This window comes from Athene cunicularia (genome assembly GCF_003259725.1).
Source record: "Athene cunicularia isolate RWA chromosome 2 unlocalized genomic scaffold, athCun1 chr2_part1, whole genome shotgun sequence".
Taxonomy (NCBI): Eukaryota; Metazoa; Chordata; class Aves; order Strigiformes; family Strigidae; genus Athene; species Athene cunicularia.
The window spans coordinates 153,215,228-153,232,978 of NW_020799095.1; the positions used below are offsets into that span (position 1 = coordinate 153,215,228).

The 17,751-nt window shown below is 51.2% G+C and overlaps 1 protein-coding gene across 24 annotated transcripts in view; it reads right to left on the reverse strand.

Moving 5' to 3' along the window:
• LOC113476035 (protein scribble homolog) overlaps positions 1-17,751 on the reverse strand; it is a 52,654-nt gene that overhangs the window by 13,578 nt on the left and 21,325 nt on the right. For 12 of the 24 annotated variants that reach the window (XM_026841334.1, XM_026841335.1, XM_026841332.1 and 9 more), the window contains 9 exons: positions 15,299-15,349; positions 14,708-14,749; positions 13,705-13,833; positions 11,902-12,009; positions 8,701-8,748; positions 8,389-8,554; positions 5,415-5,583; positions 3,838-3,927; positions 3,364-3,552 (listed from right to left, as the gene is read on the reverse strand). In XM_026841334.1, coding sequence (XP_026697135.1) covers positions 3,364-3,552; positions 3,838-3,927; positions 5,415-5,583; positions 8,389-8,554; positions 8,701-8,748; positions 11,902-12,009; positions 13,705-13,833; positions 14,708-14,749; positions 15,299-15,349 — 992 coding nt within the window. The remainder of the gene's footprint in view (positions 1-3,363; positions 3,553-3,837; positions 3,928-5,414; positions 5,584-8,388; positions 8,555-8,700; positions 8,749-11,901; positions 12,010-13,704; positions 13,834-14,707; positions 14,750-15,298; positions 15,350-17,751) is intronic. The other 12 variants (XM_026841329.1, XM_026841345.1, XM_026841350.1 and 9 more) reach the window with 5 other exon arrangements.

Below are 17,751 nucleotides of genomic sequence, written 5' to 3' on the forward strand. Positions count from 1 at the left end.
AACAAGCAAGGGGAGGGGGGTGCTGGGGGAGGGGGCGCATCACACGTCCTGGCAGAGCACAGATGACACAGGGACAGAAAGGAAAAGCCCAAGAAGGTGCAAACTGATGGGGTCACGAGTGACAGCACACAGACCAGAGAACTGGAAAGAAGCAGAAGATAGAAGATTAGAGAGAAAGTAATAAAATCAGTGGCATGCACTTAAAGAAAACACAGGTTAGTGAGGCTGCAGCACCACGTGCAGGGCAGTACAGTCCTCCCTCCCTCACAGCACAGCAGTGCTGCCGGGGGCCTCTGGAAACAAGACCTGAGCCCTGGCTGCCACCACGGCACTGTGCCTGCTCTAGCACCTGCGGAACAGGGACCCCAGGAAGACCAGATCATCTGGGGGATCTGTGGGAGCAGGAACGGACCATCCTCATCTTAACAAAAAGGAGCACGTCACGGTGACTGACTGATCCCTAATGCCCAAACAAACGAGGCCTCAGCCCCATGCAAGGGTTAAGCAAGGAATCAGCCAGACACTTCTCTAAGAACTGAGTAAAAAGCTACAACTTGGTCTCAGAAGCAAAGTGGACCTGAGGACCTGGTCTGCAGAACTTAAAACCAGTCACACTGGATCTGATCACTGAAAAGCAAGACAGCTGCAAGTAGCTGCTCCTCGTCGTGTACTCTTACCTCGAAAGGCTCTCCCTTCAGCAGTTCATCTGCCAGGAACAAAACATGCTTAGAAGAGACTGCAAGTCTGGAACGCAGGGATCTCTCTCCTGCCCACAGTGGACAAACCCACTGTACTCAACACCCATGAACCCTTCTGCAGTGTCATGCAGAACTTGTACTGTGCCCTGAGCAATTTCAACGAACTCCTAACTAACCAAGAAGCACAGTCTGGTGTACAGGAATGTTACAGGAGCAAATCACAGGATCATTAAAAAAGATCCTGCCCCCTCCCCTGCCATTTTTCAGATTTCTTTATCTGCTGGCAACAGGAACAAGTTGACGGAAGACCAGAGTCCTGAGGCACGCTGTGACACGAGCAGTGTCCCTGCAGCAGCTTTGCCTCCAAGGTTTGCGCAGGCAACATTGCGTTTCTCCTTTCTACACCCAACTTAAAGCTGTTACTACAGGATTCCTTGGGTAGGGTGATGCTCAGGAGGAATCAGAGCCCACACAACCTCATACAGCCTGCCCCATCGTATGAGGGAACAGGCACGGGAGGCAGAGGCACGAGGGACAGTCCTGTGTGCCTGCCTGGGAGGGGCTGACAGAGCAGCCTCTGCCCTCTCCCCGCACAGTGACGTTGATTGTCAGAGGAGAAGCCTGACAGACAACTTGGGGTTTGTAGGCTCAGATAGAACAGTGGAGCTTTAATTTTTTTCAGGTGCAACGACTGAGCAGCAATGCCCTGCAAGTTGTCTACTGACGGCACTGTGGTGCTGACACAGCACCGCATTGAAAAATGAAAATAATTTTTAACGCTTCCAATGCTCACAGCCTTTCTGCGAGACATGGAAGTGCTGTTACAACCCTCTCTCCATGCTCCTGGAGCTCAGAGGGACTCGGTGATCTGTCCAACGTCACAAGGAAGAACAGGCCAGAGCAAGGATTCGGGTCTGGTCACCTCAGTCCCAGCCAGCCTCCTCTGAGCCATCCTAAGTAACATTTGGCTCCCCAGCACCTACGCAGCTTCCAGCCCTGTAACACAAGGGCAATGTGTCTGTTTTGGCAGGTATTGTTTAAAGCTTCTGTTCCACTGGTACTTTGGTAAAAGAGTTATTCCTGGCTTAATGTGAAAATACGGAACTTCCATTTGCCAATGATGCCACCTAAAAAGTTGTGACACAGAAAGTGTGGGAACAGCATCACCCAGACTAGGCGTGAGATGCCAAATACAGCAGAAGATTCCATGAATCAGAGCAGCAGACAGAATCCCACAGTAACTGGAGCGTGAAACAACAGCACAGGGTGGAAACAATCCCACCCGAGGACACTGTCAGCAGCCTGACTGGTCGCTGGGCTGGGACACAGGCAGCCCTGCTAGTGGGGAGGAACTGGGGGAGGAGAGATTACCCAGTGTGGACTCAGAGCAATTCAGGCTGGAAGGGAACCCTGGAGGGCATCTGACCCAACAGCAAAGCAGGGCCAGCTTCAAAGGTCTAACAAGGTGCTACAGGATGTCAGAAATCAATCTCTCCCAAATCAGTGCTCCGCTTCCCAGTGACCTGCTCAGCTTTCTGACATCTCAGGGCAGTGCAGTGAAACTATGGCAGTGCTTCAGCAAAAAGACTCCAACAAAGGACTCGTCCAAGGCAAAGAGTTGGAGCATACCAAGAAAGTTTTCCCTGAAGGGCAAAAGCCCTGGTACTAGGAATGTGAGTCCAGCTCTAAATGAACCACGAGCAGATCTGTTACAGTGATCAAGTAACAACGGGAACCCTTGTACCCCCTCACTGAGGACTCCACTATGTATTTCTTCACCCTCAGCCCCCCCCTGAAGATGACAGCACCATTATCACCCATGTCTGAGCACGAGCACGGGAACTGCCAAGTGGTGTCACTCACGGTAATCCCTCCGGTGACTTATCTAGCAGGCTGGCAAGGATGAGTCACTAGCAGCCCTGTTCCTCTAAAAGCTCTCACTCAAACCCCAAAAGAGACTGTTTCAGATTGTCCTCTGAATGCTTCCTACAGGAACATTATGGGAATGAAACTATAATTAGTTACAGGAGCAGCCTGACTAATTTTTGAAAGGAATTATAAGACACTGTAAATGCCTGGACTAGCTTCAAGTCTTTAAGTTCTGAACTAGAAGTTCTCTTCCTTCCAAAACAATTTTTAATCACTCTTTCATAGCTGATGAAACAGCTTGTGTGGATAAGAGTGCCCTCATCTTGCCGATTTCTTGGCTTTGGCAAGTTTTCCAGTCTAGCAGCACTGGGTATGTGAAACGTTCTTTCCCTTTTTCATTTTGAATATGTCACCTTGCAGCTTCAATAAATACCATCTTTTTCATGTGTAACAGAGAATGTGGCCAGTTGTGTGCTGAGAGGGAAGGAACAGGTTCACCATCACATCAAGGTGTTCAAGTCATGTTTTTATAGAACTCCCCTGACTCTGTGACTGCGCAAGGACCGTTGAAATGCAGAGACACCTCACCCGTCGCTGCCGGGAGCGGATGAGCTCAGCCAAGGGGCAGGTGCTTTGCACTGTTTGAGCAGGCACTCCGTGACCTCCCCTAACATCTGACTGAGGAAGGATTCTTTGTTCCCTGCTTTGGACACCATCTAACCCAAAAGACATGCAGCAGGTCCCCCGTTCCTGAACCAGCCTAGTAAAGAGAACAGCAAAGGTTCTTCTGACTCACCGTGCTGCCCTCCACATGGCTCGTTTCTCTGCCTCCAGAGCACGACGTTCTGCTGGGGAAAGCTCCTTCTCTTGACCACTCAGCAGCTCAGGACTCTGCATCCGCAATCGCTCCTGGTGCCGCCGCTCGGCTTTGGCCGTCCGCACAGGTGCCACGGGGTCCCCCGCCCCGGGTTGTGATGGACTCAACCTGGGCACAGCAACAGGCAGAGGTGGGCTGGCCTGTCCACCACAGCTCTCACCTGCCTGCTTTCAACATACAAGGTGATGACCGACACCCCAGGCAGCTGTTGAGCACCACATCCAGGGACATGCCCTCGGACGGACACACACAGACCCGAGTTGTTCTTAAGAGGTTGGCTCTGAGCACAGTTCCCCCTTCCCCGTGAAATCCTTCCTTTTACACCCCATGTCTGCTAAGAAGGAGTCATCTGCTCCATCACCTGGCAGCAGAGGATGCTGCTGACCCACTCACCCAGACGTGGAGTTGGCTCTCTGCTCAGCCTTGATGCCCTCTTCCAGGGAGTTCCTCTGTGAGCTGCTGCTCTCGCCGAGCTCCGAGGGCCTGCAGCAAAGCAAGGGGGTGGGCTGTCAGCCCCCCGGGCCCGGCACGGCCTCGCGGCGGCCCCGAGGCCCAGAAAGCAACAACCAGCTCACGGTTTGAAGACACAAGCCTTAAGGACTTTGCTCCACAGCTCCTGCATTGCTGCGAGCGCTTCCCCGTTGACTTCAGAAATGTTCACACTAACACCAGGACTCCTTTCCTTCGTTTAAAGGTCAACCATCCACTCACACACACTTGCCAAATGTCGGGCAAGTTCTTGCACATTCTGGGTCTCTCCAGGTGCCATTAGTGACGCGCAGCCTGGCTGCCCCCAGCTTTCCCCTTTGCTGATGTCACATAAGCGCAGCGTTAAGGAAGGGCGGCCCCCCGGGGGTGTGAGCGGACGGGCACCCGGGCGGGGGACGGAGACGGATCCCAAGCGACCTCAGAACAGCCAGGCTCAGGGCAGCTGCCCTACACACAACTGCCTGACACGTCAGGCTTTCTGCTTCTGACCAAACTACTGTCACCAGCCCTTGAGCTGCACCTGCAGATACTGCTCGCTTTGGCCTGTAATGGAAGGAGGTCACACAAGCCTGTTTCCACAGGTTCAGGACATGCACGCTGTGGCTCAGCTGGCAGTCAGAAAAGTTTATCATGACTCTGAGCCCTTATTATTACTGCTCAAGTTTATTTTGATTAAATTTCACTTTCTGTTCTAGCGTGACAAAAAAAAAAATTGAAGAAATGCAAATTCAGTCTATTCTGCTGCCATGCCTTTGTTCAAGCATAAATAATAAGCAAGTGCAAGTCCTGTGATAGATGCCTAACCTCCCACGCGTCAGTATGAGAAGAGCAGGGATAAGCAGGCCTTCACATCAAACCAGGCAGCTGGTCTGCACCTGGCTGCTGTCCCTCCTCAGAGCTGCCCTGCCTGCACCGGAGGTGGAAGGGCTCCGTGCATTCATGTGTGAGAAGTTCCTCAACAGAGACTGGGCAGAAACTGGGGAGAAATGAGATTCAAAATGACAGGGTAAGTGTTTTCAGCCACTGTAAGGCTGACCATAGAAGTGTTTGTGAAGAGAAGAATGTCTGTACCAAAGACTCAGAAAAGAGAGTCAGATAAGGACAGCTTCAGCTTTACCCTAGTGCAGCATTACTTTTATCTGAAGTCTTATGAGAAGCCTTTTCTCATATCAATCAGAAAAACAACATTAATGTAACCTGGAGGATAAGTCCAGGAGAACCAGGAAAGAAAAGCCAAAAAACCCCAAAACCTTGGTTCAGCATCAGGGCTTATCTTGAATTCGTTGTCTCTAAAAATAAACATCTCTACACACCCAAGTGCACAGCTGGAGGATCTGTTCTTCTGAAAAGGAAGAGCTGGAAAATCCTGCCCATTTCTATGCTGAAGAGGAGATACTGCTCAGCTCTCTCCCCTGAAAATTACTGATCCCGGGACACCTCTGACACACGGGGGTGGTACTGAGCTACCAGTCTTGTCTTACCGAGTTGCTGGAGCCTGGACGTTCCTCCCATTTAGTCTCTCGATCTTATACTCAACTCCTTCAATGATGACACTGGACTGCACGCTCACCTCCGGCACCTGTTTTATCATCTCATCCTCTTCTGCCTCCTCCTCCAGTAGGAGGGTACGTTTCTGCTGCAGTTTTCGAGCTGCCAAAAGAAGACAGATTGGTACCACAAAGCACTTGCTAGACCCCCACAAGGATGCAGCCTCCGGGCAGGTCCTTACGGTTGTCGTCCCTCCAAGCCTGTGCTGCTTTAAATCCATGTTTCTCCTCCACTGCACTGATGCTTCAGGTGTAACAAACTCAACCCAATCCCTCCGTCCCTCCTTCCTCACTCACTAAACTCCCATTCCTGGACACTACAGGACTGATTTCTGACCATTCATCACTGAGAGCGCTCATCCTCAAACTGGAAGATGTGTGTGGAGCACAGAGCCCCAGGAACCTGCACACACGAGTGGGGGCTGATCATCCCCTCGTCCTGTGAGGGACCAGAGCCTGGGGAACCGCCAGGCAGGCAGACGGGGGCACAGGAGGAACCGGCACAGGGGGCAGCCTGCTCCACACAGGCGACCGCTCACCAGCGGCGCTCCCGGGGCTCCATTCCAGGGCCAGCTCTGCTCAACACTGATCAAGGCTCTGGATGTGGGACCTGAATGCACTGTTACAAGTCTGCTGGTGATACTCAACGGGGAGGTGCTGCTGCCTCTCTCGAGGGACATGAGGCCTTGCAGAGGGATCTAGATAGACTGGAGCATTGGGCAATCATTAATGGCACGACATTTAACAAGAGAAGTTCCCGGTTCTCCACCTGGGAGAGAGTAACTCTGGACACGAGTACGAACTGGGAGAGGGGTGGCTGCAGAAAGGGCGCTGGGGGCGCTGGGGGGCAGCAGCTCGGCAGGAGCCAGCCCTGTGCCCGGCACCAGGAGGGCAAAGAGCATCCCGGGGGCATCCACCCAGCACGGCCAGTGGCCAGGAGAGGGGATCGTCCCGCTGTGTCCGGCGCTGGCGCGGCCGCACCTCGAGTCCTGCCTGCAGGTCTGGGGCCCTCCACTGGAGAAGGGTGTGATGGTCCCCGAACGTGTCCAGAGGATGGCAGGAGAAGTGGGGCAGGGCTGGGGGGCAGGTCCTGCCGGGGGCGGCCGAGGGCTCTGGGTCTGTCCAGCCGGGGCACAAGGAGCCCGAGGGGTGACCTCAGGGCTCTGCAGCTCCCAGGGAGGGGACAGGGACAGGGGGGTGCTGAGCTCTGCGCCCTGGGCTCCAGGGACAGGGCACGGGAACGGTCAGAGCTGTGCTGGGGAGGTTCAGACTGGGCAGGAGGGAGCATTTCTTTACCCAGAGGGTGGTGAAACCCTGGAACAAGCTCCTGGGGAGGGGCTCGGTGCCCCCAGCCTGTCAGGGTTGAAGAGGCGCTGGGGCAACTCCCTTAACAACAGCTCTGACTCCTGGTCAGCCCTGGAGAGCTCAGGCAGTGCGACCAGATACTTGTAGGTCCCTTCCAAATGAAGTTGTTCTATTCTCACTTGTCTACCAAAACTGAAAATTAATAACAGGCCTTGGCCTCTTCTATTAAACGTTTTTAAAATTAACAAATGCAAACAGAACTCTTGTGCAAGCAGGGGTGCCCACATGCTGAAACATCTCATGCTGCCATCTGCTAGCAGTGGGACTCCAAAGCAGCAGAAATCTTTGTGTAAGTGATGGAACTGCAAAGATCCAAAGGATGTAACTTATCACTTTGAGATATTTGATTGGGATGTTTCATCCTGAATAATCTAGAGTTTAATTTATTGTCTGGATAATCTTCACCATGGGATCCCTCTTACCCAGAGGGGATTTTTTTCTTTTTGTTCTAGTACTGAGAGGTACCCTGAGCAGAGGTGATCTTTGATCTTTCTTCCCATCTACCCCACTTAGCAAATCTCAAAACAACGTGAAATGCAACCCTGAAAGTCGTCATTACAGTTTCTCCTTTCATACTTTGTATCTTGATCTTTGTGTCTCCTACATTTCCCTTTGAGCCAACACTAAGAGTCTGACGTACCCAGATAACTTATGTTGGATCTGTGATTCTTTTGGCCACATTGCATTGAAGAAAATGAAAAATAACCACCTGCAATTTCTTTTGCTTACCTTTCTTTCTAGCTTTTATGATCTTACTCTTGTCTTAAAATGTATTCACATTCCTGAACTAAGTGAAAATGAGAAGGTTTCTAATGCTCTGGACAGTCTCTGAACAGGCATATAGGAGGGAAGGTGGGAAAGAGAAGACTAGCTGTTATAAAGGGAAAAAAACCCAAACCCAAACCCCAACAGTTTACAAAAGAAATTCTATGATCATCTTTTCAAGCAAGAGAGTCACAGCTCCCAAACCCAGGAGTCCAATTCCAGCTGTATCGATTCCAGCTGTATTTTCTTATGGAACAGGACAGGATTTCAGCAGAAACCCTTTTCCCCACTTTCCTCATCACCTTTTAAGACAACTCTCAAGCAGGATGAAATTACACCAAAAACTATAGCAGTAATTTTCCCTCCTTGCAAGCCCAGTGCAAAATCAGAGCAGCATACTGGGCAACAAAAGCTCTGCTCTCAGATCCAACGTGAGGATGCCACGGGCAACCCCGTGTTGCTGCGCATCAGCCTGGGCAGTTTACAAAGAAACATCATCATTAATAGCTTTTTTTTAATAGCAGTAATAGCTTTTTAAAATTTTATCGAAGAGTTTACCAACTACAGGACACCCTGGCACCACAGCACTTCCACCAGCCCACGTAGTAATGGTGGAGCATCTGCAGAACTCCCCAACGTTCCCTGGCTGTCACCAGGCCCTGGGAACAACCACCCACGGGCTTATGGAAGTGCTGGATTTCGGGTGTCTGCGCTCTCTCACGTCCCCACGGAGAAAAGACTCAACAGGTCAAACCTCCCCGCACAGATTCCAACATACCTTCCTCCTCTTTCATTTTCTTCAGGTCATCCTCTCCTACCAAGGAGACGCGCTTGGGAGGCTTATCCATCTGCTGTTGCTTCACCTCGATCTCGAAGTACTTCTGCCTCTCGCGGAAGGATCTCTGCTCCGGGCTGTGCAGTGCCCCCGGGCTGAGCGCGGCCACCTGCGGGAGCGGCACCGGCACTGCCCGGCGAGCCCTGGCGAGCTCAGCCGTGCCCCGGTAAGCCCCTGCTTCCCCCCGCGCCCACACCACCGCCCCACGAGGCCCCCCCCTCCTTCCAGCTCCAGCCTCCAGCCTCCAGCACTCACCTCCGGCGCAGCTTTGGGATTCTCTGTGCTGCTCTGACCGGGCAGTTCCTAAGAATACAGAAAAATGGGCACATTCTAAAAAGAAAGTTTTCTACCAGTACTGCTGCCCTCCAGCCAAGTGCCACCAATGCCACAGAAACAGCGGCAGCCCCACAATGAACACAAGGCAACACCACCTCGGGCTTCGCAATCACCAGTATCGAGGACTGGTGTTACACTGAGGGCTGAACACAGACAGAGACAACCTTTAAAACTACAGAAATTGAAAAACATCGGGAAATAGGTGAACAGGAGCAGAGGGCTTAGCTTAATGGAAGAGACGTAGATTTTCTTTAAATCAAAGACGCGACTATTGAAAATTTACTTCTAAGAAGTGGAAACACCATCAAGGAAAGAAGGAAATCTGTATTTACCAGAAGAAATAACAGAATAATGGATGATTTTAATTACAGGGGGCAGGAAAATAAATTGATGCACAGAATCCATCTGTAAACCAGAAATCATTAAGTGTAAAATGAGAACTGCCAAAAAGTTACTAAAAATATGAAAGTTTTTAAATTATACAGATGAAAAGGAACCACAAGAAGAGAGCAAGTAGACTGCCTTCAATTTCAACTTTATTCAAACACACTCCAAAAACTAACTGAAGGTTTTCATTTTGTATAAGTAAGGAGCACAATAACAGAGAAGGGAAGAAATAAAAAAAAAAATTTAAAAAAGCTTCTAGCTGAGAAGTAAATGTCTGGAAATAAGAAATTATTGCTGCTAACACAGAAGAAGACCCGAGAGCTCAATACACCCACCTGCAGGGACAAGATAATCACTGTCCAGTTCTGAATGAAATGACTTGTGAAACTGCCAATCTGACAAGCATCGATTCTGAACTGACTTGTTTAACTGGGTGGCAGCTCATGTCGAAAAAATAGCTCAGATGCCCCTCAAGAATCAAGAAGCAGGCAAAAGGAATTTGAGCAGTGGAGCTATCAGCCTCTTCAGTTTCAACAAGACAACTATTCACAGCTGAATGTAATTAAAACAAAAGTAACTAGAAAATATCATAATGGAACAGGCACAACGAAGATTAATCTAGTATCTTCCTTTGATAATACAGATAATTTTTTCAATGAAGGAACTGCACAGAATTGCCTGAGACTTCGGAGTTTTGTGACCAACCTTGCTTAACATTTTCATTGCCAGATTTGACTCAGAAACCAGAAGGTGTGAATAAAGGTTGTGAATGGCAAAGTCCACAATTCAGACTCACAGGAAGGCAGAGTTGACCGAGACCTCTGCCAATTATTTCATTCCTCCCACTCCACTGACTGGGGACAAGCACTGTCCAAATTCAAAAGAGTCTGGAGTATCATCCTGGAACGACAGGTTGATTTGAGGAGGATGAAAATAATTTAATAGCACAAAATACAAGGTGATCTACTTCAGGACCAGTTTGTTTCTTAAACCACAAATATCAGCTAGAGATTATGAAGCTGGAGAAAACGTCCGCGTGCCAGATACAATCTGTCTCGGGAGCTCAGGTCACCTGGTGGGTCACAGGTGCCAACAGAGCCAAGTTCCACTTCCTTTTCACCCTGGACTTAGCTAACGACTCCCTCAGCTTCTCCTGACCGTCATCTAACTCTGAGTACATGAGTCCATAAAGTCAAAACGGCCCAATATCAACCCTACAAACAGTAAAGCCAGACTTGTGACCCACATTAATTTACCAGACCAGATCAGGAGGAGGCCGGCGAGCAGCAGCGCAGGGCAGGACCAGCTCAGGTGTGACAAAGCGCTGCTGTCCCCAGTCACTGCAGGACAGCCCTGGCTCCTACCACAGCTACGGAAAAGTGAGGGGATCTCCTGACAGGTAAGGAAGGGTACTGCCAGGTAAGGTTCAGAAAGAAAGATAAAATAAAGACAGAAACAAGCAAGCAAACAATACAACAGTGGAAGACAATCTGGGAAACACGGTAACTCATTCACGTCAAAGATGTGGCAGCAGGAACTCAGGTCGAACAGGCGGAAAGGGAAGCAGGAGGAAGACGAAGAGAACTGAGGCTCTTCCCAAACACGAGGTGTCGAAGCAGACAGTTGTTGCTTCTTTAGTTTAGCACACGAAGTGGTGGTAGGACTGTCCACAGAGACAGCTCCGGAGGTCCCGTGTCGCTGGGCGCGGCCACGTGTGGGGACGGGCTCCGAGCTCCTGGGGACGGGGGGTGGGAGGGCACCGGGGCCGCGCCGGGCCCCGCTCGGGGGACCTGGGCAGAGCAAGGGCTGCCCTGGGAACAGCCCCTCCCTTCGCCAGCACTCGCGGGAGCTGTGTGCCCGCGTGGGGCTGCAGGGATGCCACCGGGGCTGCGGTGTGACTGCGGTGTGACGAGTGAAAGAGCATCAAATGATTTAAGGGGCTGCAGGGCACAACATCTGCAAACAGGCTGAGGAATCCGTGCTGGTTCGGCCTGGAGAAGAGGAGGCTGAGGAGAGGGGGAGCTCATTCCTGCATTCAGCTTCCCGGGGGGTTACAGCACAGGGTCAGACTTCTCAGAGGTGCACAGCAAGAGGATGAGATGCAACAGACACAAGTAAAAGAAATTCTGATAAAACATATAGAAAAAACCTCTTCACTGCAGAGAGGGTCATACAGTGGAAGAGGCTGCCCACAGCGACCTCAGTCTCCACTGCTGGAAATTCAGCACCCAAGCAGACTGGGCCTGAGCACCCTCACACCACCTCAGAGGTTTCACACTTTCACACGGAGGACTGGGGCAGATCACCTCCAGAGGCCTCACATAGCCCAATTCCACGATTCACCCACGTGGAGGGGGGTAATAGTTTCAATAAAGTTAAAGATCAAAATCTAATAAGAAATTCCTCAGAGCAGGTTGAGCCTGGTCCTGGACTCTGGAAGTTCAGAGAGTTTCTTTCTATCGGAACAGCACGGTTATACAACAGCGTCCCAACGTCCAGGGAGAGCAGCGCGTGACACTCAGTGAGCTTTTGGGATGTGTTTATGGACAGGGCTCTGCAGGGTGACCAGCACCACACGAACAGGCTCCAGCTTCCACAGGGACCTCAACATCTCCCTCCTGCAGGACAGCTCCTTTGGAGGAAACACATCATTCCCTCCCTACTCTCACCGCTCCGCAATGCCCAACCCTCTGCTGGCAGCAGGGTTTGTGACCCCCCAGCCACACCAGTTACCTGTGCCTCCAGCAGAGGGTGTGACAAGGGCACTGCTGCAAAGGTCTTGTAGGCTTGCTTGACATTGATGGGGATCTCGTCGGGAGAGGGTGGTGACGGCGGCTTCTGCTACAGGGACAAAGACAGAAGGTGAAGATAAGCACAGATGTTATAAAAAAATGAAAATGGGGAAACAGCCCAAGTCAGCCCGCAAAGCCTGAGGAGTGAAACACGCCAGGGACAGCTCCTGCAGCCCTGGGCGGAGATGAGCAGTGTACTGTACACGTGCTACACGCAGCAGCACACCCACCACACCCTGCTCTACTGCCTGGGTGGTGGAGGAACGACATTCTGGTTGTACAGACCCCTGGTGACTTGACCAGACTTTTGTGACGGGTCTCTTGGCCAAGGGGCCACAGCGCTGTCACGGTCCTTAAGGATTTCCACCCAGCTTCCATCCATGTCCCTGCTTGAGTCAGTGGGCTTCTGGGGCTGGGAGAAGAGAGCTGACAGCTGACCCTGACCCCTGCTCAGGGCTGAACAAGCCACATTTAGTTTGTCAGAAAATTAAAGGTAAGCCCTGGCCTTATCTGGCATTTCTGACTACAGAAGCCTTTATCATGGGAAGGGATCTCCTAGTCTGATCTGGTTTTTGCAGTGGCTGTGGCACTTCCGTTTATAAAATGACTAAAGTGCACCTCAAGGTCCTTCTAGACTAATGGTCACAGTCTCCTAAACAAACGTGGAACCATTCAGGGATCTGGAAACTGGAGACTTGCCTTTTATCTCAGATTTTCCCTTCACAGACTTCCACTTACTCAGAAACATCTGATAAGGTCCAAGAAGACCCTCCTACTGCTTGGCACTTGTCTTTGCTGGTCTTTTCCTCACTTATCTTCCCTTGACCCCTCCTATCACACGCAGGAGGGAAGGAAGAGCTGGGATGATCCGCTCAAAGCATCACAGAAATGAGTGGGGTAGGGGGGAATGATACCACCACCTTCTTCTCTACTAGAAGCAAATCCCTTTGGGTGCTTCCTTCCTTCAGTCCCTCTAGCTGCACTGCCTCAGTTTCAGGTGTCTGGGGTTCTTTGTCCTGGACTGAGGCTAAATTATGTTGTCTGATGATGTTCCCCTCTGCATAGGCTAAAGAACAGCACATCAACATCAGAAGAGACTCTAAAATATGTGAATCTTGGCCAATTACATGGATTATATATAGCTGTTTGTCTGCAAACCAGGTCTCTAATTTGGTACCATGTCACACAAGCTTCAATAAGCAGAGAAGGGCTATACTGCAGGTATACAAGTCTCCTGTCATGACAAACACCAAGATACCTGAATCTTTCTCTCCCATCAACATACAGCCCAGGGAATATGACTCTTCCAAAAACAATCGTTTTGCAAATCATAAAAATTATCCTCAGCAAGATGGTATTGAGTCTCACTCCAGGATGCAAGACACTGACAGACAAAGGTTCTGAGAGATTTCTGCCTCAGCAGAACGCAGCAGCTCGTCAATAAGGACCTGAAGCTGTAACTGCTCTGGGGATTCAGGCCAGAGCAGAGCTTCAACAGTGCTCATTTTCTGAAGGGGTAAGTGAAGACAATTACTCATCTACATTAGAAAAACGAAGGGATGCACCGACAATGACACTTTGGGAAGGGTGTGTGTTCTCACCCAGGGCAGAACAAGAGCAGCTTTAGCTGACACTACAGAATCAGCGTAAGGGTGCACTCAGCCCACCCACCAGAAAACGTGGCACTATAGCGACCTCGGGCAGACAGACACAGCTTAGCAAGAGGGAACTGCAGGCCACTTACAGAGTTCGGGATACTGAAGCGCTGCTCAGGCTGCTGGAAGGGGTTGGGGCTGTCCCCGTCCTCCGCGCTATGTGAGGCAGCGCTCTGTCGCACTCGGGAAAGGGGCTGGATGACGCCTGGCTTGGTCTGCTCGTGTCAGGACCACACAGTGGGGGAGAGGCAGAGGAATGGGAGGGGGAGAGAGAGGGAGAAAAGAATAAGCAGTTAGGGCAGCAAAATGTCTCTGCCATGCAAGTGAGTCAGACAAATCCATGCACCTGCGCTCAACTCCTCAGCTGTGCTGCTGACTCCAGCCACCAGACTGGGGGGAGAGCTGCTGAAACGGACACCATACAATGCCTCTGGTGCAAGTATTTTGGACAGCCAAAGAGATTCAGACATGCCGGGTCACAGCAGGACCGATGGGTTACAGAGAAGGCCAGGGCACGAGCAAGAATCTGCCATGCAAGCAGCAGCTGCAAGGGTCAGAGGGGTACGGCATGAGCGTGTCAGAGCCTGGAGGATGAAAGCACCACGAGTGGGAGATGCAGCAGGGACACATCCACCAGGAATGAGCACGGGCAAAAGCTGGGGGTGAAAACGAACTGAGACCCAGGTAGGGCTCCAGTGAGAAATGCAGACATAAGAGCAGAGACAGGAGTCTGAGATTTGACCTGGATGCTGTCACTGCTGGATGCTGTGTGGAAGTGAACAAACCACCTAATACTAGAGAGAGCAGAAGCAGAAACGGAGTGAGCCAGCAAAAACTACATGAGTGACAGCTGCACGGGTAAACAGGAATAAAAGCTGCAAAAACACTGGCAGCAAGTTTTCAAATTGACAATATTTGAGACAGTGCATCTGTACAAACTTGAGGTACAGTGGAGGACTGAAGGAGACGGATAAAGAGCCAACGGTGAGACGGACATGAGCTGGAATGAGCACACGCAGAGGGAAGAGGGAATCTGTGTGCTGGAGGATGCGCAGGGACACTGCAACAAGGTCTCACGGTGGATGTACTTACTGATTTACTGTCATCCTGCGATGTAATGAAGTTAATGGAAGCCTGAGAACAGAAACACAGGTGTAAATCTGGAGTCCCTGCAGGAAGCCTTTAGTTTTCCCTGCTCCACACAAAGAAATCGAGAACTCCCAAGCCCTCCCCTGCCCTGCCGCCTGCCCTGTACAGGGAGAAGCCCCCAGGTGCCATGCCACCCCCCGCCATACCTTCTTCTTCACGTGGGGAGGCGTCCAGAGCCCACCCGCAGGGGCTTCCCGTCCCTCTGCCGGGTGAGAAGGCACCCGCACCTCTCTCCGCACCCTCTGGGCACTGGCTCCCGCCCTCCCCTGCTCCAGCTCAGCAGGTCCTGGCCCTGGCTCACACCCCCTGCCCTCGGTGCTCGCTACCGAGCCTGAGCAAAGCCATCAGCCCCGCGGCTTCTGTGCCAGGAAGCGTTGGCAGGTGCCACCTGGCAGTGGCCGGCGGGGAAGGAGCAGCCCCCGTGCTGCGGGCCCAGGCCGGGGAGGCGAAGCTGGAGGAGGGGACGAGGAGCAGCGGCGCGGGGCGAGAGCAGCGCGGAGCAGCAGCGCACACCGCACACCAACAGGCACTTACAAAGCGGGTCTCCCTGCCCGAGAGGTGAGCAGGCCGAGGGGCTGCAGGCGTCTGGAGAGGGGCAATGCCAGGGAGGATCGTCAGGGGAGAGAAGGGGAGAGAAAACGAAGAGACTGGGTTTTCCGCGAGAGAGGCTGAGACAAGCACCTTTCCCAGCACAGAGAGCGCAGTCACCCAGCGCTGGTGGTGTCCCCACGCAGCTCCCGCTGCCTGCCATGGAGAACGACCCTCTGCCCTCCCGGGCACACACACACAGACCCACCACAAACACCTCCTTCCTCCCCCCCACCAGAAGCTTGCAGGACTCAAGGCCAGGCAAGACCACCATGACACCAGCCTTGGGACAAGGGACTCAACTTCCCTCAGTAATTCTCCGAGAGCTCTGAAATAAGCCTGTAAATTCTGGCTGGACTACAAGATATCAGACCCAAAGAAATTTCCATTAAAAACATGATGGCAGAGAATTAGAGATGCAGTTCCTCGGAACATCTGCTCTGGAGCAACAACCTGAAGGTCAGGTCTCCCAAATCCCCGGAAAATGTACAAGCCACAAGGCTAGTGATTGCCCTGTGCCTTTCAGTATTACCTGTTGGACCTGTTCCATTCTGTGTAACATTCATTGTCCAGAGAGAGCTAAAAGTACCAGACACAGCCTCACCTGCCATGCAGGAGACTGCTGCGGAAGGCTCTGATCCAGAAAGTATCAAATCCTGCCAATGTGAGAGAAAGCTCCCATACAGAGTGCAGGCTTGAGAGTGCCACGAGCAAGACTAATGGCTTGGCACGGCGACACCAAGGCACCTTCAACAACAACTGCCAGAGTCTCTAATTCATAATGCCCACAGACAAAGGAAGGGAAAAAAGCTGTCAAAATGACACATAGGCTGGATCTCAGAAATTAAAGCAGTGAGCAAGCCTGCTGAAGACCTTAAATAAAGGAGAAAGTAATGAAATTGGCTATAAATGCTGTAAGAAATTAACAGAATCTCTCTCGGCATATACATCTCTGAACAGAGAGATAAAAGAGAAAACCAAGAAAAAAGCTGCATAGATTATTCAGTATCTTGCCCAAGCTACAGAGAATTCATGACACCAAAAACCTGAAGTGATAGAATAGACTACAAACCGCAGCAAGTGCTACAGAACAGGGATTTTGAGACGCCCAACTTAAAACTGTAAAGACAAACGCCTGTGTCTGCAGGAGTGCTCCTGAGCTGCTCCTAGCTCCGCAGAACGCATCAGTGAGACCGTGTTTGCTCTCCTCTGAGCCCACGGAAGAGAGAGGGAGCAGTTTCACCTGGAAAGTTTCCACTGTCAGAGCAGTGACTGCTATGGGAAGACAAAGTGGTCGCTGTCGCACAGGAACTGGATAATGACAAACTATTAGCCTTGGAGGACAAAGGATTTCTCCCTGAGCAAGTCCACCCCGAGTCAGAAGAGCAGGCGGCAGCACAGCCAGAGGGTTGTTGGCCAGAACACTGACAAACAAAAACATCAGGGCTACTACGAAAGTTGCCTATGACAAGTTGGGACAAGGGACGTTCCATCCAAATACCAGTTTGAAAAAAATAAAATTGAGTGTAGTCAAATAGTGGGTCTGACAGCGAGAGAGATGCAGACCTTCCATCTGCAGAGGCGTTCAAACTTTAACTGGACATGGCCTTGAGCTGGCTGGACCTCCTTGAGCACCGCCTCTGACCAGACCTTCTGCCCTAAGTCATTCTACGAGCAGCTCCACGGGTACCCTGGGATTCGGGCTGCTTGTTCAACTGAGCTGAGGATCTTTAAAGACACAGCAAACGAGTATCTAGATCTCTTTCTACCGTAGAATGAGCATCATCCCCACCCCATTCCTTCTAAATAAATAAGCCAATCGCAATGAAAATTTGCCCGTGGCAAAAGGAAGACTTAGAAATAGCCCAAAATAAACCTCTGATCGGTACACAACTGCTGTCAGAAAAGCAAGTAAGTAAACATATGCGGCTGGAACAGAAAGCACTGAAACGGTATTACTATAATGAACAGTTTCTTTTAATCTTACTGTGTCAGTTTGAAAGGATCTAAGAATTGAGGGAGATGCAAGAGAGGCCAAGGAAGCAGCAGAGGATGGACTGAACGACAGCTCCACTGCCCTGCGCGCTGCTCCCTGCCACAGGGTCCTGACCCTGCCCCGGGGCCAGTGTCAACTGTCACCTCACCACAAGATGATGAAACTCATCTCACGAAGCTGAACTGACCTAGTGGAAAAGCAGAGAGCTTTTGTCCAGCTTAGAGAACCGAAACGACTCAGATGAAGATAAGGTCAGTGCCAGAGCTACTGGGACCAAATAGCTGGAGAGCAGCTGCACTCCAGAATGGATCAACAGACACAAAATGACTGAGGGTAGAGTACAAAGTACAATTTTCAGTTCATTCCAGCCCCCTAATATAAAAACCAGAAACAAGTAATGACT